The following is a 24,562-nucleotide window of genomic DNA, read 5'->3' on the forward strand; positions in this document are numbered from 1 at the left end:
CTGTGGACATTGCTGCTATGAACATTGGAGTGCATGTGCTCCTTTGTTTCACTACATCTGTATCTTTGGAGGAGATTATGCTGAATGAAATAAGTCAATCAGAGAAAGACAATTATCATATGGTTTCACTTACTTGTGGAAAATAAGGAATAGCATGGAGGACATTAGGAGAAGGAAGGGAAAAATAAAGGTGGGGAAATCAGAGGGGAAGACGAACCATGGGAGACTCTGGACTCTGGGAAACAAACACGGTTTCAGAGGAGGGGGTGTGGGGGGATAGAATAGCCCCGTGATGGGTATTAGGAGGGCACGTACTGCATGGAATACCGGGTGTTAGATGCAAACAATGAATCATGGAACACTACATCAAAAACTAATGATGCGCTGTATGGTGACTAACATAACATAATAAAATAAAATTCAAAAAAAGTAAAATAGAACAAAATTTTCTAAGGGAAAATGTTAAAAATACATATATACTTTTTATGTTTTAACATACAAATAGAAGCTCATCACCAATTTCTACATTATGTGTGTATAGATTTATTTTTATCTACCAAGGTGGTTCTGCACATGAATTTAGTAGAACAACAAATAAGAAATCTATTCACCTGTGTATGAAATGTTATTAAAATCATAAATGCATCTACTGGAAGAGACTTTCAGGGACTAAACAAGTACTTTTATTTTTTATCTGTAATTCTCATTTGCCTTTACTCTAACTTTATTTTGTATGGATAGCTTTTTAAACATGTTCTTTGAACACAGCAATTTTGCTTCTTTTTCTTCTTCTTTTTTATAAACCTTACACTTAGCTTTCTCCCTGCCCTTTTTTTTTTTTTTTTTGGGTGCTGGGAAAGCAGGGGAGGCCGACGAGCTCAGAGGGGAGACGCAAGTGAAGTGTGATGTGGGCTCTCTGCTTCATCAGTTACCTCTAAATGGAGACGCTTTTTGCAATCTCTTCTGTGTCTCTGCAATTATGTTCCCCTCTCAGAAGAAAGGTGCTTGGTCTGACCCACTGAGTGTGGGAAGGCACTTGATTTGATTTCCTGTCCCCTAGTGGTCCTGCTGAGTCTGAAACCTTGAAAAGTACTCAGCAGGAGTAAAACCAGAAGCCAGAGAAATAGGAACTGGAGTGTCCAATATAGTCCTATGCCGTAGGGATGGGAGCCATGGCTCACGTCATTGGGATGCCTGGAATTGGCATCCGCTGGTTTCTGCTGGGAGAACTCAGGGTTTGAGGAGCTACTGGATGAATACTTGTGGGGAAATAAAGGGATTCATGTGCCAAGATGGAAAAAATTAAAACAAGGATTGCTGACGATCTCAGATCTCAAATTCAAGGACTGTCAGTTGGGTAAGGGACCTTTGCAGTGCTGACTTTTTGCTTCTAGAAGGCAACTTCCTTTTTCCTTGTTCTGAGAAGTATAGTTGTTTTTTTTTTTTTTTAATGAATTGTACCCAGATCTTTATATTTCTTTCTAGATCTTTCCAGTATAATAGTTGTTTAAATAGTTCTTAAGAATGGCGGTATTTTTTTTTTTTTTAAAGATTTTATTTATTTATTTGACAGACAGAGATCCCAAGTAGGCAGAGAGGCAGGCAGAGAGAGAGAGAGTGAGGAGGAAGCAGGCTCCCTGCTGAGCAGAGAGCCCGATGTGGGGCTCGATCCAACGACCCTGAGATCATGACCTGAGCTGAAGGCAGAGGCTCAACCCACTGAGCCACCCAGGTGCCCCAAGAATGGCGGTGTTATTAGTAGCAATGCAACACTCTCTCTATTACCTTTATGCTCACATCAAGACTCTGAAAGTTTGTTATTTTGCAGATACAGACACCAAGGCAAAGAGAAGTGAAGCCACGGTTGAAAGACTCAGAGAAATAGAGAGATGGCAGAGCAGCTACTTAAACAGAAGAACCTGGGGGCTATCCCTCTATAGTGCTTTCTGGTTATTTCTTGCAGTGCTAGTTTACTTCCATCAACACCCTGCCAACTTCTTATTTGAAAATTTTTAAAATCTAAATTGTTTGTTCATTTGTTTTATTTCTCAGATTCCACATGTAAGTAGAATTGCATGGTCTTTGTCTTTGACTTTTTTTTAAAAATTTATTTATTTACTTATTTTAGAGCACGCGCATGTGTCTAGGGAGGGGCAGAGGGAGAGAATCTCTCAGGCTGATGCCCCACCAAGCAAGGAGCCCAAGTTAGGGCTCAGTCCCACAACCCATGAGGTCACGACCTCAACCGACACCAAGAGTCGGATGCTCAACTGACTGAGCCACTAGTTGCCCCCTGACTTACTTCTTTTAGCACAATACCCTCAAAAGTCCATCTGTGTTGTCCAAATAGCAAGATTTCAATTTTTTTATGGTTGAGTAGTATTCTAGACTTGTTGGTGTGTCTGTGTATATGCATCTTGATTCATTTATTGATGGACACTTAGTTTGTTTTCCTATCTTAGCTGTTGGAAATAATGCTGCAGTGAGCATAAGGGTGCATATATCATTTGAACTAGTCTTTCTGTATTATTTGGATAAATATCCAGAAATGGAATAGCTCGATCCTTTGTTAGTTGTATTCATAGTTTTTTGAGGAATTTGTGTAGTGTTTTCCATAGGGACTGTGCCAGATTGTAATTCCACCAATAATGTATGAAGATTGTCTTTTTTCTACACCCTTGCCCATCTTGTTACCGTCGTTATTCCTTGTGTTCTTGATAAGAGCTACTCTGACAGGTATGAGGGGTTACCTCATTCTGGTTTCAATTTCCATTGACCTGGTGATGTTGAGAATCTTTCCATGTGTCTTTGCCATTTGTATGTCCTTTTAGAAAAAATGTAAACTCAGATCCTCTGCCTATTTTTTAAAGTTTTTTTTTTTTTTTAAATTGTTGAGCTGTAGGAGTTCTTTATATATTTTGTCTGTTTGTACCTGATCAGATACAGAGTTTGCATGTATCTTTGCCCCTTCCATTAGGTTGCCTTATCATCTGAGGATGGTTTCCTTTGCTGTGCAGAAGCTGTTGATTGGATGTAGTCTCATTTATTTTTCCCTTGCCTTTGGAGTCACAAAGGTGTTGCTGAGTCTGATGTTAAGGAACTTATTGTCCATTTTTTCTTCTAGGAATTTTATGGTTTCAGGTTTTCCATTCAAGTGTAATGGATTTTAAAGTAATTTTGGTATGGTGTAAACAGCAGTCTAATTTCATTCTTTCGTAGGTGCCAGTGTCCCATCACCATTTACTGAACAGATTCTTCTTTCTCCCTTGGATGTTCTTGGCTCCTTCTTATATAGACTGTCACTATATACATTTGTATATTTACAAGCTCTCAGTTCTTTTCCATTGATCAGTTTGTTTCTATTATCTATACTACACTGTTTTGCTCAGTATAATTTTGTGGTGTAGTTTAAAATCAGGGAGCCTGATACCTCCAGTTTTGTCCTTTCTCCAGACTGCTTTGGCTATTTGGGGTCTTTTGTGGTTCCATACAAATTTTAGAATTATTTGTTCTGCTTCTGTGAAATGCCATTGGTGTTTTGGTTAAATATTGCATTTAATCTGTAGATTTCTTAAGGTAGTACAGACATCTTAACAATATTCTTCCAGTCCATGAACAAAGTGTATTTTCCCACTTATTTGTGTTGTTTTCAATTTCTTTCATCACCATCTTACAGTTTCCAGTGTACAGGTTTTTTAGCTCCTTGGTCAAATTAATTCCTAGGTATTACATTCTTTTTGATATATTATAAATGGTATTGTTAATTTTTCTTTCTGCTAGTTTGTTTTTAGTGTATAGTAATGCCTAAATTTCTGAATATTGATTTTGTATCCTACAAATCCAGTGAATTCATTTATTAGTTCCTATACTTTTTTGGTGTTTTATAAATGTAGTATGTCATTTGCAAATAGTGAGTTATCTTTTTTCCTTTCTGATTTGGATGCCTTTCTTTTTCTTGCATAATCTCTTCAGCTAGGACTTATCATGCTGCATTAAATAAAAGTGGAAAAGGTGGGAATCTTTGTCTTCTAGATCTTAGAGGAAAGGCTTTCATCTTTTCATCACTGAATATGATACTAGCTGTAGGACTGTTATATATGACCTTTATGTTCATCTATGTCCCCACTATACCCACTTGATTGAGACTTTTTGTCATAAATGGATGTTGAATTTTGTCAAGGGCTTTTCTGTGTCTTTTGAGATGATCATATAGTTTTTACTTTTCACTTTATTAATATGATATGTAGCTTGATTTGCAGATGTTGAACCGTCCTTGCATTACTGGAATAAATCCCACTTGATTGTGGTGTGTGATCTTTTTCATGTATTGTTGAATTAGGTATTCTAGTACTTTGTTGAGATTTCTTGCCTCTATACTCATCAAGAATGTTGGCCAATAATTTTTTTGTGCATGTGGTGTCCTTGTTGGGTTTGGTAGCAGGGTAGTGCTGGCCTCATAGAAGGTTTTTAGAAGCTTTAATAACTTTTCAGTTTTGGGAAGAGTTTAAAAAGGATAGGTATTAATTTTTCCTTGAGTGTTTAGTAGAATTTATGTGAAGACATCTGGTCCTGGTCTTTTGATGGGAGAGGTTTGATTAGTGTTTCAATATTCTTATTAGTAATTGGTCTATTCAGATTTTCTGTCTCTTCCCAAATCAGCCGTGGAAGATTGTGTTGTTTGGAACTTACCCATTTCTCCTAGGTCGTCCAGTTTGAAGGCGATTGTTCATAGTAGTCTCTTGATACTTTTTTAAATTTCTGTGGTATCAGTTATAACTTTGCCTCTTTCATTTCTGATTTTATCAGAGTCTTTTTTTTTTTTTAGTTAGTTTGGCTACATATTTGTCAATTTTATTTTGTCAATAAGTCAGCTTAATTTCACTGATCTCTTAAATTGTATCTTTATTCTCGATTTCATTTATTTTCACTTTGATTGTTAGTATTACCATCCATTTACTAATTTTGGGTTTTGGTGCTTTTTTTCTTGTTTGTTTTTTGTTTTTGTTGAGACTCTGTAGTTAAATTTATTATTTGAGATTTTTCTTATTTCTTCAGGTAGGCCTGCATTGCTATGAACTTCTCTCCTAGAAACCACTTTTGTTGCATTTCAAAGATTTTGGTGTGTCATATTTTTGTTTTCACTTGTCTCTCTCTTTTTTTTTTTAATTTCTTTTTTGTTCAAAGACTATTTGGTTGTTCAGTTATCTTTTTGTAACTAATTTGTACTTTTATACCATTATGGTCAAATAAGATGCTTGATATTATGGCAGTTTTCTTGAGTTTATTAAGACTTGTTTTGTGGCCTAACATATGATATATCGTGGAGAATGCTCCATTTGCACTGGAGTAGAATGTGTATTCTGCTGCTTTTGGATGGAGTGTATATTTGTCTACTAGGTCCATCTGGTCTAATGTGTCATTTAAGGCTAATGTTTCCTCACTAATTATTTTTGTCTGGATAATCAATGCATTGATGTAGGTGGAATGTTCAAGTCCCCTACTATTATCGTATTACTATTAGCTTTTCCCCTTATGTCTGTTAATATTTGCTGTAAATACTTTGGTGGTCTTATGTTGTGTGGGTGGGTCTCTCAGTGGATACACCCATTGTTGACCCATTGTTGGGGTACATCAGCAACAGCTTCTTTGCATTTGTGGGTGGGGCTTTCAGTGGATACACCCATTGGTGCTAGCAATTGGAGAATTGGAGAATAGCTAGGAATTGGAGAAATCCAAAATGATACCATTCAGTGCCAGTGTTAGGAAGATAGATTGAGATCACAAAAATGGCTCCCACCAGTGTATCAGTTTCTGTGAAGAGTCATTGCTGTCTCCTGCCTCTCCAGGAGACTCTCTAACATTAGTAAATGGACTCTTTTATCTAGGGCTTTTCAAATTGGTGTTTTTGAGATGGTTTCTAGGTCAAGTGATTCTGCACATGAGCCCCTTTACACAGTTTTTCCACTCGCTATAGTTTTCTGGCTCTTCTGAACATAATCTCCATCAATTTTCAAAGCCTCGTATTTTGGGGGCTTGTCTATGCTGTGCGGGATCTAAGGGTTGGGATGCCTGATGTGGAGCTTGAATCCCTCGCTTCTCAAGAAAGAGTTCCATACCTTTGTAATCCCTGCCAGTTGTGATTCACTCAGACTGCGATGTTTTTTTCCTGGTGAGTCCATGTCTCTGCTTCTTCCTGTCTCATCGCTGCCCTTTTATCCTTTGTTGTGGAGGCTCTCTTCATGAAATTTTCCAGTGCCTTTTAGAGGGAGTTAGTCCATATATAGTTGGAGATTTGTTGGGTTTGTGAGAGGAAGTGAATTCTGGATCTTGCTGTGCTGCCATCTTGAACCCAACTCTTTGCCCCCACACATTTATTTTTGGTTCTACTTAGGCCTTTTCTCTTTGCCCAAACTCAACATGTAAGTGATCATTTTTTTTTTAATCATCTGGCTACTATTATTCTTTTGGGGATTTTATCCAGTGTCATGACTTGAGATATTGTCTCATATTGCAAAGGTGAGTAACGGTCTGCCTTAAAACCAGACTTCTCTCGAATTCCAGACTTAAATGTCTAACTGCCTATTTGACCTTCCTCAGTTAAAATCCAATTGGCATCTAAAATGTAACAGCTAAGCTTCTAGTTTTCTCTTCATTTATTTAACCCCACCTTTTCTACGTTCAGATCAACAGCTTTGGGGTCAGCGTGGACTCCTCTCTTCCTCTCACATCTTAAATTTAACCCCTCAGCAAATCCTGTCACTTTCACCTTCTAAATAAATCTGGAACCCAACGTTTTCTTACCATTCCCACTGCTGTGACCTTGGTCCAAGCCGTCATCACCTCTCCGTGGATTATTGTGGCAGGTGTTATGTCCCTACTTCCATCCTTGCTCCTCTTGAGTCAGTTCCGATCATAATAGATCTTCTTAAAATGTAGGTCAGATCGTCATTCTAAGTTCATCATTTCCGGGACTTCCCATCTCATTGTGAGTAAAAGCCCAAACCCCAACAGTGACCCATGAGGCCCTCTATAATCTGCCCATTTGCCCTCCATTATCTTTCTGGCATCATCTGTTAATTTCTCCTTCTCTCATACAGCTCGAGCTAAAAGGGCCTCTTTTCGTCTGATGTCTGAAGGACTTATTTTCTTACTGCTTTAATTTTCACTCAAATATTAGTTTCTGGCCCTCCCTGTTTTAAATTGTATCTTTCCTGTTTTGTGTTTCTTAAATCCTTAAAAGATGAGAAGTCTTGGAGGAAGAGGATTTTGGGGGGGCCTGTCTGGTTCAGCATAGTTACCATGTGCTGGCATAAAGTGAATACTCAATAAATACTTATTGAATAAATGTGGTGACAAAAAGAAAGTCATTTATTCAATATCTGTAGTTTTTCAAGTACCTCAGTGTTCATTAAGCACTAAAATTCATAACTGTCATGTAAGGTAGATAATAAACTATTGTATATGAGAAAATGAAAGTGAGAAGCTCAGTGAAGTTGCCCAGCTCTGCAAGCTGGCATTCTAGCGCAGCAATTCTGATTCCAAGGCCATTGCTACCTCTCTTGTTGCCAGAAGGTAAGGAGAAGACTGTGTCCTCAAGAATTTTGTGAGATATTTTGTTTGGTGTCTCTGCTTGTTGAGACCAAAGGCCATGTCTCTTCTTTACTGCTCTGCCCTCACCCCCAGCAGAGGCCCTGGCAAATGCTAGGGGCTCAGAAGATATTTGTCTCCAAGAGTAAGTTAGGAAGCTTGCCCAGCAGGTGGTTCCATGGCTACCGTAGTTTTACTTCTATACTGTGATAGATCCCTTTTGACTGAAAGCTGAGTGAGACGGTATAGGGGGAGAAAGTTGTTATAAGAGAACCACAACCAGGATATACTAGGCATGTTTTTCAAAGGCAATGACTGGCCACTATTGTCTGCTTTCATTTCATGAATTCTTCTTTTCAGCTTTCTTTCCTCTGTTGTGCTTTCATGGAGAGAAAGGCTGAGAATGCCATAGAGAAAAACCATACTCAAATAAAATAAATGACTTCTAAGAAGAGCACTGGAGTGTGAGGCTTCCTTTAAAGGGTATATATTCTTGAGCTGGGCAGAAGGAGGAAGGGGAAAAGGGATTTGAACAAAAGGAAACAGATCCAAGGAAAATAATAGCGTGAAGTAAGTCACCCTAATCTGATGCCTCCTGACTCCCTATCAGCTTTCAAGTAGTTTTGGTGGAAGAACTGCTATTGCAAATGAGGTTTTGTATTTTCTCTCTTTAACAGTGGAATGGCCCTGACTGCACTGAGACAAATGGGCATTTCCTTTGTTGTTGGCAACTTTTCTTAAAAACATAGTTAATAAGAAAAAAAAAAAAAAGATAAGGATTTAAGCAATTTACTCTTCAAAGTTAATCTATCTTCTTTTAGCAATCCCAAAGTAATCAGTTATTGTTTTAAGAATTATAATGTTTTTAATGATGTCCATGTTAACTTTAGTTGAGTGAGGAATTAGCCATCTTAACGTTTTATAGTCTTGACAATACTTTAAGTCACCTTTTCTGAAAAGAAAATATGCAACCGCATTGCATGGTCGAAAGTGTGGAAAGGAATCAAGTACCAATTTTAAATTTCCCCACTTCTATGTCTCCAGGAGCACGGAGAACAGTGTCTTGTGCATAGTACACTATTGAAGTGTTGGTTAAATAGAAATTAATATCCTCCCTTCCACCTACCCAGGCAAACCGGAGGGGAAATGGCCCAGCAATTGACAGAGATGAAGAGATAGTGCAAAGGGGATAGTGTTTTGTTTTCTATTGAACCAGTTTTGCTTCCGAGAGCAGCTCTACTTTTGGATAACTTAGTCTTACCTTACCTATTTTAATTCACACCTGTAAGGTAAGTCCCATATGAGAAGTTTGAGCTACCGTTTCTCACTCTTAATACTCACATGTGTTTAGCATTAGCTTTCAAGTTGGATCAAAATGTTTCCTGCTGCTGAAAAGAGAGATGTTTAAGTGAATTTACGTGCAGTGGCCACTCTTTGGTAGTAATCTTACTGAACAAGCATCCCTCTTGTACCTTTCCAGAGAATTAAGTTTACCACGAAAGCCATTAATTTCTTGTCTCTTTAAAAACTTTCATTCCATGCCCCCATCCCGTTACGACTACATTACATAGTTCTATGATGTTTATGGTGATCAATTTTATATGACAACTTGAGTGGGCCATGTGGTGCGCAGATGTTTGATCAAACATTATTTTGTGTGTTTCTTTGAGGGTGTTTTGGATGAGTTTAGCATTTGAGTTGATCGACTGTATAAAGAAGATTGCCTTCCCTAATGTGGGTGGGCCTTATCCAATCAGCTGAAGGCCTCAGTTCAACAAAAAGACTGACCTTGAGAGAGAGAATTCTTCCTGATTTTGGATTGGGACATTAGTCTTTTCTTGCCTTTGGAAACTGAAACATCATCTCTTTCTGCATCTTGAACCTGCCAGTCTTTCAACTAGTATGACAACATTGGCTTTCCTGGGTCTCAAACTCAGACTGGAACTGAAGTTTTGGCTCCCCAGAGTCTCCATCTTGCTGACTCATCCTCCAAATCTTGGAAGTTTTCAGCTTCTATAATCACGTGAAGCAGTTTCTTACAATAAATCTCTTTATGTGTATATACCTGCTTCATGTGCTTTCTTTTTGGAGAACCCTAGCAGAGGATGAACTATTCAAGCCAAGTATATAATCTGTGCTTTCTGTGCCTAGTAGCCCACAATGTACCCCTGTCTTCTGCCGTCATTCCTTGAGCACTTTTAAGTACTTGCTTCTGAATAGTTAACCTCCTGCGCCGAGAACTGTAGATTACAAAGAAATGAGGCGCATTCTAAGACCACAGTCCAGTGTCAATAGTAGAGGAATGACTAGAAATAGTGTCTTTATGGAGTCCCACAAAAACTCTCATCTTGTAGGAAAGTTGTTTTCAGTGGGAAACTGAGCCATATCTTGTGGTTTGCTGCGGTAGAGATGCCATTTTGGCTCCCCTTAGTAAAATATGGGCTGCTCTCTTTCCCCTGCATTCTATGATAGTATAGATACTGCCTGGGTTTGCATCTGTCTTCTTCAGTTTCTAGGTGTGTGACTTAGGGCAAATTAATGTTTGTACATTTTTTTTTAATGTACAAAAGGAATAAAAATAGTACCTACATCGTAGCATTTTTATAAGATCACACAGAATAGTATTTGTAAAAGATATAAAACAGTGCCTGCTGCCTACCCTATTTCATCAAACCTAAGATGCCATCAGTTGTGAGATACATTGCTATTTTGTGTATTTCTAAGAAAGAAAAGCATTGCCAATTACAATGAACAGATGCTATCAGTTGTGAGACCTGAAATGTTAAAGTTATGAGAAAAACATTATATCTTAAAAATCAATGAAGTACCATAGTCAGTATTATGTAAGTGAAAATCCTAGACCACACAAGCTGATTATTCAGACATATTAGAGTAGGGGAAAAATCTGTTTGCATTTGTGGATTGTTATATAGCAGCAAAATCCTACACCGTCTATAATATTAATGAATGTCCCAATCACTTCTCAATTGTTCTTTTCCTAAAATGCATTTATTTTATTTTCTTAATGGGGTTTAGTGCCACCGTCATGACTCCCTAGGGTCTTTGAATATCTAAGTCATGCAGGATAGCTGGTATATGGACTGAATATTTGCTGACCCCCACCCACTTCTTATTGTAAAGCACTAATTCCCAGATAAGACTATAAGTCTGTGAGGAGGAATTCAAGGTTAAATGAGGTCATCTGCAAGGGGCCCTAATCTGGAAGAGCTGGTGTTTTTATGAAGAAAAGGAGGGGACAGCAGAGCACTCTGTCCCTGCCACGTGAGGACATAGAGGGCACCGGCTATTGCAAACTGCAAAGAACGCTCTCACCAGGAACTGAATTGGCCAGGACCTTGATCTGTTGTTTAAGCCACCTAGCCAGTGGTCCTTTGCTGTGGCAGCTGAGCAAACTGTGACAGTGGCCAGCAGGGAGGGGAAAGCACTGTTGGAGGACGGAGGATAACTCCACTGGGCCCCCCACCACATGGCTAGTCATTCAGGGAACATTTGACCTAAAAAAGGTGCTTACTTGTTATTGGAAATTAGAGACAGGGTCTCCTCTTGAACTCTTCCCAGTTCTCGCTGTTCTGCTTACTCAGCACCAAAGGCACACCCTACTTTCCCGACATTGTAATTACAATTTATTTTTATTTATTTTTTTACTAGTGTGTATCCAACTACATGTGGGAAATCAGCATTCTTGTTGTGTATATTTAATTAGGTTTATAGTTTTAATCACTTTATGCCTTCTTCTATAGTACATTGAAAACATCCTCTCCGGATGGTGGTTTGATTCTCTGGGTACTATTTCTGCTTCTCTGTGTTTTACAAAGGAAACTTTGCGGGGCGCCTTGGTGGCTCAGTGGGTTAAAGCCTCTGCCTTCAGCTCAGGTCATGATCCCAGGGTCCTGGGTTCGAGCCCCGCATTGGGCTCTCTGCTTGGCGGGGAGCCTGCTCCTCCCCCACCCCCGCCTGCCTCTCTGCCTACTTGTGATCTCTGTCAAATAAATAAATAAAATCTTAAAAACAACAACAACAACAACAAAAAAACAAAGGACACTTTGCCTTAGTAGTCATTCTTGCCAGTGATTGAATTTTTCTTCTACCCACAGTTAACAAAGGAAAAAGGCTGGAAGTTTTTCAGAATAATGTAGAGGTTGTTGTGTGGAAGGGCTAGTTTTATCAATAACGAATATTCCATAATTCAGATCTTTCAACTTGTTTTGTGATTTGAAGTACATATACCGAACAACAGAAAGCAAGCAAAGCGTTAGCCCCTGGGAATCTTTGGGGAAAATTTTTTAATGAGGAGATGAGATTGCTTGTAATTCATGGAACAATTTATAGGTAAATAGTGTATGTGAAAATTGAAGGTGCTTGAAGAGGTTGTCTTTTATTAATAAATTCTAAACATTGCCTCCACAACCTTGTTTACGTAGTTTTTACTGGAGCAAAGATAAGTCTCTCCAATCCTGTTACAGACAGATGATTATTTATCTATCAGCTGTGTAACAAAGTAGCCCAATTCGGTAAAAGCTGAAAACAATCAACATATACAATTTGACATAGTCCCATCAGCGTTCAAGATCTGGGAGTGTCTTAGCTGGGTGGTCCTGCTTCAGGATTATCAGACTGCAGTTAAGCTGTTGGCTGGGGTTGGAGTCTTTGAAGACTTTGACTGGAGCCGTTAGACCTGCTGAGGGATATTCTACAAAATAACGGCCATGTATTCTTAACAGTTGTCAAGGTTAAGAAAGATTAAGGCCAAAAAATACTTTCTGATTAAAGAAGGCTAAAGAGATGTGACAACCGAATACAATATAGGTCCCTGAGTTGGATCCTGCACAAGGGGAATAATGGCTAGGAAAGACGTTATTAGGACAACTGGCAAAACTGAGATCATGAAATAGCATCATGTAAATAACATCGTATCAGTGTCAAATATCCTAATTTTGGTAATTATGTAAGAGAATGCTTTTGTTTTTAGGAAGTACCCACTGCTGTGTTAGTAAAGGGGCAGGGGTATCATGTCTGCAAGTTGCTCTCAAATGGCTCGGAAAGATGTGTGAAAGAAAGAGAGTGAATGACGCAACAAAGAGGGTCACATGTTAACAATAGTGAATCTGGATAAAAGATCTTAGTCACTGCTGCTGTGACAAATGACCACAAATTTAGTGGCCTGTTTCTCTAGGTCAGAAGTCTGGCACAGTGTAGCTGGATTTTCTGCTCAGAGTCTGACCTCTGGGTTAAAATCAAGGTGTCAGCAGGCCTGCATTCTTTTAAGAAAGTTCTGTGGAAGAATCTGCTTGTTGGCCGAACTTAGTTCCTTGTGGGTGTAGGACTGATGTCACCATTTCCTTGCCTTCTGACCCCCAGATCTTTAAGCCAGCAGTGGTGCTTGTATCCTCCTCATGTTTTCAATCTGACTCCCCTTCCTGCCCTCTCTGCTTTTAAGAGTTCAGGTTGAGCACGTTAGTGTACCTGGACAATCTAGGACAATTTCCTTAAGATCAACCAGTTAGTAATTATTTTTATTTTATTTTATTTTTTAAGATTTTATTTATTTGAGAGAGAGAGAAAGCATGCATGCACATGAGTAGGGAGAGAAAGGGAGAAGCAGACTCTCTGCTGAGCAGGGAGCCCGATGTGGGGCTCAGTCCCAGACCCACCAGATCATGACCTGAGCCTCCCAGGTGTCCCTAGCTAGTGATTTAAATTATATCTGCAAAATCTCTTTTGGCATGTAACATAATGGATTTGATACCAGGGGTTGAAGGTCCTGGGGGCTGAATTTCTGTCCACCACGGGTTTCTAGAAATTTTTTGCACTATTCTTAACACCTTACTATATATTTGAAATGACATCAAAATGAAAAGTTACCAAGATTCTTAAGCATGGGGCAGGAAGCTGGAAAATGTGGTCATGGTATCATTCACATACTTTGCAACTTCATTTTTCGCTAATGGCAGTGGGTCTGTTTTATCCATCAGGTCACCACCAGATCAAGCAAGGGACCTGTGAGGTGGTCGCTGTCCACAGGTGCTGTAACAAGAACCGCATAGAAGAGCGATCACAAACAGTCAAGTGCTCCTGCTTCCCAGGGCAGGTTGCAGGTACAACTCGGGCTCAGCCTTCTTGCGTTGAAGGTAAGACCTTTCTGGTCAGTTTCTCTACTCTTGAAAAAGTACATAAGGGGCGCCTGGGTGGCTCAGTGGGTTAAAGCCTCTGTCTTCGGCTCGGGTCATGATCCCAGGGTCCTGGGATCGAGCCCCACATCAGGCTCTCTGCGGAGCAGAGAGCCTGCTTCCTCCTCTCTCTCTCTCTGCCTGCCTCTCTGCCTACTTGTGATCTCTGTCTGTCAGATAAATAAATGAATAAAATCTTTAAAAAAAAAAAACCCATCACCAGCCTCCTTGCTTTCCCGTCTTCACAATGCAAGGAAAACTAGGCTGCTTGCAGGTTAGTTTTGCTCCAAAAGTGAATGTCATTGCAACTCCACACATTGCTTGGTGAATAAGGTAAGTTATTAATGATATTTCTCAAGCGGTCCCAATGGGGAGTTCTGTTACTAGAAAATCAGGAAGGTATGCTTTGATCTTTTTTTTCTTTCTTCCCCTCCTGTCTCTCCAAATTTTATCCATTGAAACTCTTGCTTCCGTAGATACACTTTTCTCCCTGATTTCAAGCTCTCAACTCAAAAGTGATTAGCTTTTGATTTTTTCCATACACTAATATTCTCTGAATTTCTAGTTTCCCTTTTTTTTTTTTTTTTTAAAGATTTTATTTATTTATTTGACAGATCACAAGTAGGCAGAGAGGCAGGCAGAGAGAGGGGGGTAAGCAGGCTCCCCGCTGAGCAGAGAGTCCAACGTGGGACTCGATCCCAGGACCCTGAGATCACGACCTGAGCAGAAGGCAGAGGACTAAGCCACCCAGGTGCCCCTAGTTTACTATTTTAACAAACATTCATAAAACATCTTCTTTGGAGCAACTTCCCTGAGAACAGTTTGGGATCACATGTCATTTATTTGTTGTTTCCAAGTCCCCTAGCAGAGTACTGTGCCAGTGGGTTTAAAAAAAAAAAACAACGAATGTTGACGGGTTGTAGGTCGAGGCCTGGGATTGATTCCTTTTGACGCTCCTGGCTTCTTGTAGCACACATCTTGTTAGAAACAAGTATCGTTCCCCTGGGGAAGAGATACATGAGGTGAAGGCCTGTAGCACTTTTCTCCTCAGTGGCATGAAAACTCCCTGAACATGAATGCTTCCCGTCTCACTTGATGCGTGTCTAAAAGTCAGCCATTAGAATTTACATATGCATTCGTGACTTGAGAATCACACAACCAAGAATGATAGTTGACTGACCCATACCCGCCTCCCTGACCAAACACAGGCACAGATGTATGGTCTGTGTGGTCATAAAGTAGTGTGTATCACTGTGAAAACTGGGAAGTGACAATGGCCAACTTATCATCTACAGTTCCTCACAGGAACCCTGGGAGCCCAATGCGTTGCTGAATTCAGATTTTTTTTAAAGGTAGCATAGTACAGACAGCATCTGTTCCCTCACAAACCTAATGTCTTTTCCAGTTGTACCCCTGAGTCACAGATGCTAATATTTCTATTCTACAATGAAGTACAGAGAATATTCTTGCAGAATGGAATAGGGCAAGAATTAGAAGCTCATGTTAAATCAAATCAGGTTTTGCCACCATTATATAGAAGTCCTGTCCGTTTTCAGAGCTTTTTGGATTTGGGGGTCACAGGTAAAGGATTGTGGATCTGTAAAGGAAGATGAAGATTTTTAACCTTAAAAAAAAAAAAAGACGCTTGTTTTTTTAAAAGGTATTATTTATTTGTCAGAGAGAGAAAGAAAGTGCACTCGTGCACACACAAGCAGGAGGAGGGGCAGAGAGAGAAGCAGGCTTCCCGCTGAGCAGGGAGCCTGATGGAGATCGATTCTAGGACTCTGGGGATCGTGACCTGAGCAGAAGGCAGACTCTTAACTGACTGAGCCACCCAGGGGTCCCAAAAAAAGACATTTCAAAGAAATTTGCTAAGTTCCTGTCTCTCCCACTGGTACAGTCGAGCATATTTATTTTCTCCATTAATTGAGCCCAAACCACGCCAATTTTGTCTCCTCGGTCTGTCTCAGATTGTCTGTGCTGCCATCACCCGCAGTCTAGGGCTCCCATTATATTCTGCCAAGCTTGTCCTCCTGTTTCCCATTTTCTGTGCCGCAGCCTTCTACAAAAGCAGAAACTCATCATGTCACTGCCGTATTTAAACTGCCCTCCAATGACTTGCCACTATCTTTAAAATAAAATCCAAGTTCTTTACCATGGCTGATGAAGCCTTGCATAGTCTGACTCAGTCTCCCTCCTCTCTTTTAACTACACTACCCACGTCCAAGTGGGGGCATTTATGTTTCTTTTGATCTCCACACTCCTACCTATATCCTTTGCCTGAATCATTGCCTCCTTCCCAACATACATTTTATCTACTTGATTCCTACTCCCCTTCCATATCTGCTATATGCTCTTGTATCCTTCTGCACTTCCAGTCCATTACCTGTATGCCATTATGTTTTAAGATCTTTCTGAGTGTGTGCCTTTCCATAGTCTGCAGGTTGCTTGAGGATGGGAACTGAGTCTCTTATACCTCCCTGCCCCCGCTCTTCTCCCTCCAAATTGGCTGGTGTATGAATAACTTTGAGCACAGGGGAGAACTGATTCATTTTCAGAAATCACAGATTGTTTTCAAATTCATGATAACCGTGTTTGCTTACTCTGTGGGTTTTAAACTTCAAAAACTTATGAATTATGACATAAACTATAAACTCTTATCCAGCATAGAATTTTTATTATTATTATTATTTTTTAAGATTTTATTAATTTGACACAGAGAGAGGGTTCACAAGGAGGCAGAGAGGCAGGCTGAGCAGAGAGCCCGACGTGGGGCTTGATCCCAGGACTCTGAGATCATGACCTGAGCTGAAGGCAGAGGCTTAACCCACTGAGACATCAAGGTGCCCCCAGCATAGAATCTTTAGATATAAAAAACTACACATTTTATCGCAGAGCACTTTTATCCATATCTGGAAAGTATAGTTGGTGTGCCAATTAAACTCACTATCTAAGTAAAGGAAATATTAAGACCTTATCCTCCAGTAGCTTGTTTTAATTTTTATATACATGTATTATATGGGCCAGATCCCCTTTGGGCACCACAGTAAGAATAGCTACATATCTGTTAGGTCAGTACTTTTATTGTTGTTGTTGTTGTGTATTTGTGTATTCAAGGTAGGTCTCTAGAATATGTGGTACATTTTGGTATGACTGTGTTTTAACCCAAATGGTATCACATTGTATATTTCTTAATCCAACATGTTACCAATATAAGTTGTAGAGATCTTTGTGTGCTAGTACACGTTTACCTATTGCATTTTTTTTTTCAATTGTTCCATAGCATTCCACTGTGTTGATAGGTTACAGTTTGTTTAGCCATTCTTTTACTGAATTTTAGTTGCGTCCATGTCAAAACAGGACTCATAGGCTAACTAAATGATTTCCTTAGTTTGTAGGATTGGTAAGCGATAGAGATCAGTGACTTAGTGTCTCAGCCGAGTCTGTACAGTGGAAGGTTCTGTGATGATGTATGTTTTCTTTTTATCTGTCTCTTAGCTATATGTATTGATGCACACGTGTCCGATACGACTGGTGACCACTATCCACATATGGCTAGTGAGCATTCGAGATGTGCCTGGTATGAACTGAAATTTAAATGGCAATTTAAGGCTAACACCTCCTCTCTTGCATGGTGCAGGATCAGCTTTATGTACTGATATAACTTAAGAGTGAGTACCACATTTGTAGCCAGAGAATACCCAAACTCTCAAGGATAGGACAGTGATTCTGTCTTAATATTTGTATCCCCTGTACCTAGCAGAGCATGGCCAACAGTTGGTGCTCAATAAATGTTCACTGAATCAAAGTCACCAAGGAGGTGTAAGAACTTGTCATTTAGACCCTAGTTAGGATGTATGTCTCTTTTCATATCCCCATTGATCTTCTCTTCCTTATCTGAATGTTTCCATTAGGGCTTTTTAGCTTTATCCCATAATAATCTTTATCCTATATTAATTATGCAGTATCATGCTGCCAGTTGGCTTGTGGAAAGACCTAGTCTCTGCTGATATGTTCCTCTTATCTTATTTGTCAATAAGAATGTGGAGAGGATCTAAAATATAACATTCGCTTGGATTTACATTTAAATTAAAACAAAGGCGAGAAGACGTTGGAGTGGGGCACTAATTAATGTTGGCGTAGAAAGTGGAATGTCCTAATGCATTTCTGCTAATCCACGGCAGAGACACTTATCTCATGTTTTCATTGCTTTCCCATAAAATCATAGCTTTTGTTAGTTAAAAAGGGAGAAAAATGAGCTTTTTTTCCCCCTCTATTTTTTGGGTTATAATTAACTTATAAAATCCTTCTATGTTATGGAAATGTGTCTGTACTCCACAATTGGGATTTGGGAGGAGGGGTGGGGAAGGACTTGATTCAAGCTGTGGTTACTTGGGTCCTAAAACAGACGACTGTGTAGCTGGTAAGCACGTCCCCTTTTGAATCTTCAACTGGAATATATACAAGGCTGTTTAGTGACAGGAACTGTATTCTACACATTTATCAAAATACCACTCTGCAGAGATAATCTTGTTTATGATAAAACAAGATAAATGTGTAGTAGATGAAGCTTCATTTATTTTGTTAGGGTGAATGCTTTCGAAGCAGTGGGTTTAAAAAAGACTGATAAAAGCTGAGGAATAGGGGGCAGCTGAGGAATTGAAAGCTATTTGTTTTCTGGGATGTCAGAAATCACTTAGTGAAGGCCTAGAGCTCCCGTTCGTACTGCAGACAACTGACGTGGTTTGTAGGGACGGTGTGCTGAGCTACGGAGTCGGTCTTCAAGATGGAGTTTCACTAGGTTGTGTGACTGGGTGTGTTCTCTGCGCCACTTGCAAGACCAAGCGGTTTTCTGAGATTGTCCCCGTGGAGGTCAGGTAAATGACAGAAAGGTGTACTTCCCCAAAGCACTGGAGGGTGTAAAAGGACACGCACCTGGCCTGGATCCTGGGGGGATAGGATGTTCATTAGACTCAGGTCTTGCTTTCTCCAACGAAATTGAGGAAATGAAGGTCCTGGGAAACAGCAGAGAAGCGGTCCAGGATGGTGTCCCATGAGAAGCAGTGGGTCTGGTTTTACCAGGCACGAGGGAACTAAGTGGCACAGAAGGGTAAAGGGTGTGCCAGTGAGGGGCAACCGTGGGAATGAGAAGTATTTCTTTGAGCTCTGAAGTGGTGGAAGGGAAGGCTGGAGATGGAAACGGAGCCTTTGCTCTTCGGGACTTTCTGTCAACTCAGATTGTAGGATGTAGTTCCTGCATTCTGGGAATTTGTATTCAAGGAGAGTGGATGAAGGAGAGTATGCCAGTAAGAAAAGGTACACGTTCTCACTTTGTGGGATTGCCCTCAGTGGAGGCTCCAAGAGGGAAGAGAAGGGATAGGGTGGCATCGTGTTTGCCACGTATTAAGGATGATGAGGTCTGCTCAACTAGCTCAGTCTCTCCTTTAGGGCTGAGTACATCTCCCAGTGGACATGACCGTAGATTAGTGTTGCTTAATCAGGGGTGATTTGGGCCAGCATAGGGATATTTGATGATGTCTGGAGTTGCTTTGGGTTGTTAAACTGGAGGGGGGGAAGGTGCTACAGGTATTTAGTGGGGAGAGGCTTGGGATACAAGGTGTAGTATATACCCCTACAATCAAGAATTGTCCAGCCTCTAACGTGCTAAGGTCAAGAAACTCTGCCTTATGGGTAGGTCATGGCTGGGCAGGATTGTACTTGTGTGAGCTTGCTTTGTGGAGGAGACCAACCTAGATCCCAGAAGATGGTTCTGTACCTATTTATCCATAGCCTCACTCAGGACTCTGTGAAAATAACAATACCTTGTTACAAAGGTTCCTTTAACAAAAAAATCGTACTCTCAGGACTGCTTTTTTGCATGATACGTGGGTCAGGGTAAAATGGCTTTTCTTGAAATAATAAGTAAAAATGCATTGGCCTTCCTCTCCCCACCCCAATCCCCGACTATCTTTAAAGTTAACCAATGGCTTAAAGTTAATAAATCTTTCTTTAATCTTAATTTGCCAAGGACAACATTAAGAGCAAAACAGCTAAAGTATCTGAAAATCTCAGCATATTTTTGTGATTGTTTCCATTTTTAAGACAGTGTATATTCTAGGAAGATGTGTTTTTCATCTTTCTGTCTATAGCTTCAGTGTAAAAATACACTTTTCTTTAGAAAAGCCTTAACTCTGTAAATGCAACTAAACGAGGTCAAAAAATGAAAGACCAACTCCTGAGAACTGAGCCCTCTTTGGTGTAGGTTTATAGAAATAGCTACATGAATACATCTTGTGTTTGATTTCATGGAGTAATACTTAATTGGGACAAGGGATAGAAAAAAATCTCCATCTATTTTATTGAACAGAAAGTACAGAAAATGCACCAGGAGCAAGATAGCTAATTGGTCCCATTACGTTTTCACCTAGAAAACAATACAGAAAACACTAGTCACTACCACAAAACCAGAGCTTCTCTCTTTTTTTTTTTTTTTTTTTAATTCTTTCCTTTCTGCATAAAACTAGAAATTCATTACAGGTTGGCAGCTTGAAGACAGGCATGTTTTGTATTTTCCTAAGTCAGGGAGGCATGGGGCTTTCTAAAGAATTTTATTTCAAAAATAGAAGTGACAAGACACTTTCTCATCTCGAGTATATTACGGTATTTGTAACAGGATAAAATAGATACCTCCTACAAACTTATTTTCCTATGGAGACAAGGCTCAGTTAAGTGGGCAGATGTTCTCAAGAGTTATTTTGATAAAATCCTACTTCTGGGTCCTTTGTCTCAGCTCAAAGCCCAGCTCAGTAGGCACTCTACACTTGAACTTCTGGGTTTTCTAATCACCTTATTCACTGGTGGGTGAACCCCTCGGTTGGTTCTCACCTTCACTGTGAGTTCTTTTGTGTCAGTCTTTAACGCATGAAGGAATTTGAAACTTTTATTGTGGCTACTAAGGGTGATACCCATTAAGACTTTCTTTTCTGAAAGAACGTTTGCTGTTAAGTAAGTCTCTGACATTTGGAGGGCCCATCTTTCAATGTATTCCTCACTCAAATATGAAAATGAGTTTTTTTTGGCAAATGGAAATATTTTAAACTTCAAGACAGGTTGCTCTTTTAAGGAATCTGTTGTGAATCTATCTTCAGAAAAATCACCCCATATTTTCCAGTTAAATGAAAGAAAACTGGTGAATAATTTCATGAGAGTTTGATCATATATGCTTTCTTCTTTTGTTTAAATAAATTGAAAGCCTTAAACAAAATACTATGAAGATCTTTCCTTCTGTAGTTAAGAATTGGCATAGTTTTCAGTGATGAATGCCTGCATCTCTCTTTTTTCCCCCCTCAAGCTCCTTTTCTGGATTTGGCATTCAGAATGATCTCGGGACCCCATGAGGCTAGGAAGAAAGTACTAGCATTTCTCTTGCTGGGACGTTGACATAGAATGGATCAGATGATGTCCTCTGTAGGGAATTTAGTCCCAGATTTCTCACCTTACACCTCAAGTGGTCTCTTTCAGACTCCTTTTTGCCCCAAACTGTTTACCATCCCCTGCTAGACTAGCTCGCCCAGGCACACAGTTGTCCCTGCCTTCTTGTACCCCCTTGTCCAGAAACTTTCCATGGCTCCCTACAGCTTGGGGATTCAAGTCTAACCTGGAATGGGCATTGAGAACCGCTGAAGCTTGCTTCTCAGACTACCTTGCTCATCTGGGTCTTCTGGCTTCCACGTCGGCCACTCCCTGTCCCCTTCACTGGGGCAGGTGACCCCTCAGCTCCCTGGGCTTCTGTGGAATCCTCCATGTTGCCATAGGCCGCGTCAGGAGTCCATAGGTGCCCACTGCTGAGTGGCAGAGAAGCTGCCTGAGGGAACTGTTTTAAAGATTTAAAAAAAAAAAAGTATTTTAAATTCAGCTGTAACTCTGTGTAAATATAACTAAGCTCTGTCAACATTTATATAACTTTCGCAGTCCTGCAGATGGAATTTTACATTAAGGGTTGGGAACCATCTCTTATTTATCTTTTTATCTACTTGGGATCGGCCTGAGGTATTCAGAAGATAATGAAGGACTGGTCAGCACTTTGAATCTGGTCAAACTCTATGTAGCATATGTTAATCTAAACTATTTTATACGTTGTGGTACAACAGGAAGCCTTGTAGGGGCAGAGGAAGAAGTCTAGAATCTAGTACCTCCTCCCTCCGTTTACTCACTTGGTGGAAAGCTCTCGTTTTTATTTTTGGCCATCTGCCTCCTCTTCCTGCTTCTGAAGGTTGTTGAGATAATCAAAAGAGGAACAGTATGTAAAAGGAAAATAACAAAAAGCTTTGAAAATAACAAAGCTCCGTCCAGCGTTGCGGTGGTACCAGTGACTGAGAAGACTACAGCTTTCTCAGACTTCGCCCCTCGGGCTCCATCCATCCACTCGAGTTCAGAGGCACCCTGACAGAATAAGTAACCCATTTAGCTATATTCCTTTCTCAGTGTTGACACCTTTTGCCTTAAATAGCTTAAGATCCTTCTAGGTCATAATTCTGCCTAATCGAGGTGTTACTGGTTTTGATGGGACTCTAATCAGATAGCAAGCACATTGTTCGGCCAGAATCAGGAATGGGGGGTTCTCATGGGGAGTAGGCACAATGTCTACCCACTTGGTCTAACAGGAGCAGAGTCTTTGATGCAGGAGCTCGCTTTGTCCCCTGCTTTCGTCACTGCCTGCTACACCTCTGGTTGTAGATGGCTGGTGTGAGGGAGGGGTGTGAATTTAAAGGTCGATGAAGGGGCGCTGGTGTTAAAATGCCTCTGTCAAAGGGCCTCAGTTTTCTCTCCTCTATCAAATGTAGGAACTACATTTAGCAGGGTGCCTGACTCTCAAGAAAAAAATAGCTATTAGGAATTCTCAAGATTTGCTTGAAGTTGAGTTTCCCTTTCCAGGCCATGGTAGCTGGGGTTGAATCCTTGGGGGGTATTATTATTATTATTATTATTAACCAAAGTGCAGTTATTTCAACAGAAAAACAGGGCTCAATGCCTCTTCCCCTTAACCCATATACCCTACCTGCAGCCCCAGATCTCTGACCTACACCAGCCCACTAGCTGGGCTCACCATAAATGATGAGTCACAATCCCTTTGGTCCTTGGACTCTGTGGGAATACCCAAACAAGTTGATAGTGTTTCTTTAATGTGTCTTCATCTGCCTCCCAACCCAGAGAATTTTCCGCTCCTTCGTCTTAGCTGGCGGATGGCAGCAGAGATGATGGGATAAGGTGGAAAGGGAAGTCATGGTGTGATCGCCCAAGCCTAGACTGTGGGCAAGTGAGGGAGTGCCATGCTCTTCTCCTGCACCTGGTTTCTAGTTGTTGATTTCATGGGGTTACTCACCACTTGCTGGAACTTGATTTCATGGGGTTACTCACCACCACCATGGGGAGATGAACGCCTCTGTGATGGAAACGTTGACTGCTTTGTGTCTGCCCCTGGCAACAGAGGGCATCAAATGTAAGAACTTGCCCAGGTTGGCATTCACCATTGGAGCCTCCAAAATGATGACCCCAGCAATAGCTAACATTTTCTGGCAACCTAGTACCTGGCCTCTGGTCAGCCTAGATTTCGATAGGGATTGGCTTTCTCCTCTTGACCTCTGTGGTGAGGATCTGTTTTTATCCCCAATTTACAGATGAGAAAACTAAGGCCAAGAGGAGTTAAATAACTAGTCAGAAGTCATTGGGGGAAAAAAAGGCACAGCCAAGTTCAATCTAGACATGCTAAAGCTTGGCACCTTAGTCTTTTCTAGAGCATATGGCAGAAGGCATTCTTTAAATTTACTTAGGGTGAAATAGTTCTTATTAACCATCTTTGATGTCAGTATATTGATCTGAATGAGCACTATGTTGTCTGTAGCTGGAGGAAGCAATGGTATCACAAACACTCTGTGGCCTTTGTCTTACAGCTTCCATTGTGATTCAGAAATGGTGGTGTCACATGAATCCTTGCTTGGAAGGAGAGGACTGTAAAGTGCTTCCAGATTACTCAGGCTGGTCCTGTAGCAGTGGCAATAAAGTCAAAACAACAAAGGCAAGTATAGACACACACAATTCTCCTTTACAGCTTCCTCAGGTTATTAACCATGCAATCCCCCCCACACCCTTCCTTTGCTCCTGGCACCATGACCTTGACCTTGTTTTATGTCGATAAACCCTCATGGACAGGGGCCTACCCTCTTACTTTAGCCTTTTGAAAAGCCCATTTCCGAGCATTGCCCTTTATGTCAGCTTTTACAGAGCAGTGATCTGGGGATCAACTTGTTATTTTAGGCAGGGCCATGAAATTCACTGCAGCTCCTTCAAGAGCCTCATTGAAAGGGAAGGGACTGGAGTTGCCAGGCCGGCATATCAGAATGGCACGGCAAGGTCCCACACACAGATGACTTGCTGAGGTAGGGATGCTTCCTGGGAGGAGTTTTAAGAGTCGAAGACTTGAATTTGAGGTGTCATAAGTCAAGAGCTGCCTCCCCCACTGAGCCTCTGTCCAGGCCTCCCTGTCTCAGAAGGGTGCTGCTGTCCACCCACTTCTTAAGCCAGACATCTCTCTGCCTTATGTCCCCATGTCCACTCTTATGGGTCTTTGGAACTGTACCTCCCAACTCCCTCCTTGTGTCACTGTCCTTACAACGGGGGTCCTGTCCCCACTGTCTCTCATCTGGAGGACTGAGTTGCCTCATTCTCCACACCTCCACACGATGACTCCCATCATTTTGTGAAATGGAGATCTTCTAAGCTAGTCTGTC

General features: G+C 40.7%; 1 protein-coding gene across 3 annotated transcripts in view; it reads left to right on the forward strand.

Moving 5' to 3' along the window:
* The window catches only part of TAFA4 (TAFA chemokine like family member 4), a 188,515-nt gene that overhangs the window by 154,486 nt on the left and 9,467 nt on the right, over window positions 1-24,562 (forward strand). For 2 of the 3 annotated variants that reach the window (XM_047747144.1, XM_047747150.1), the window contains exons 4-5: window positions 13,581-13,736; window positions 23,726-23,850. In XM_047747144.1, coding sequence (XP_047603100.1) covers window positions 13,581-13,736; window positions 23,726-23,850 — 281 coding nt within the window. The remainder of the gene's footprint in view (window positions 1-13,580; window positions 13,737-23,725; window positions 23,851-24,562) is intronic. The other variant, XM_047747135.1, reaches the window with a different exon arrangement.

Source organism: Lutra lutra, chromosome 1 (genome assembly GCF_902655055.1).
Source record: "Lutra lutra chromosome 1, mLutLut1.2, whole genome shotgun sequence".
NCBI classification, from domain to species: Eukaryota; Metazoa; Chordata; class Mammalia; order Carnivora; family Mustelidae; genus Lutra; species Lutra lutra.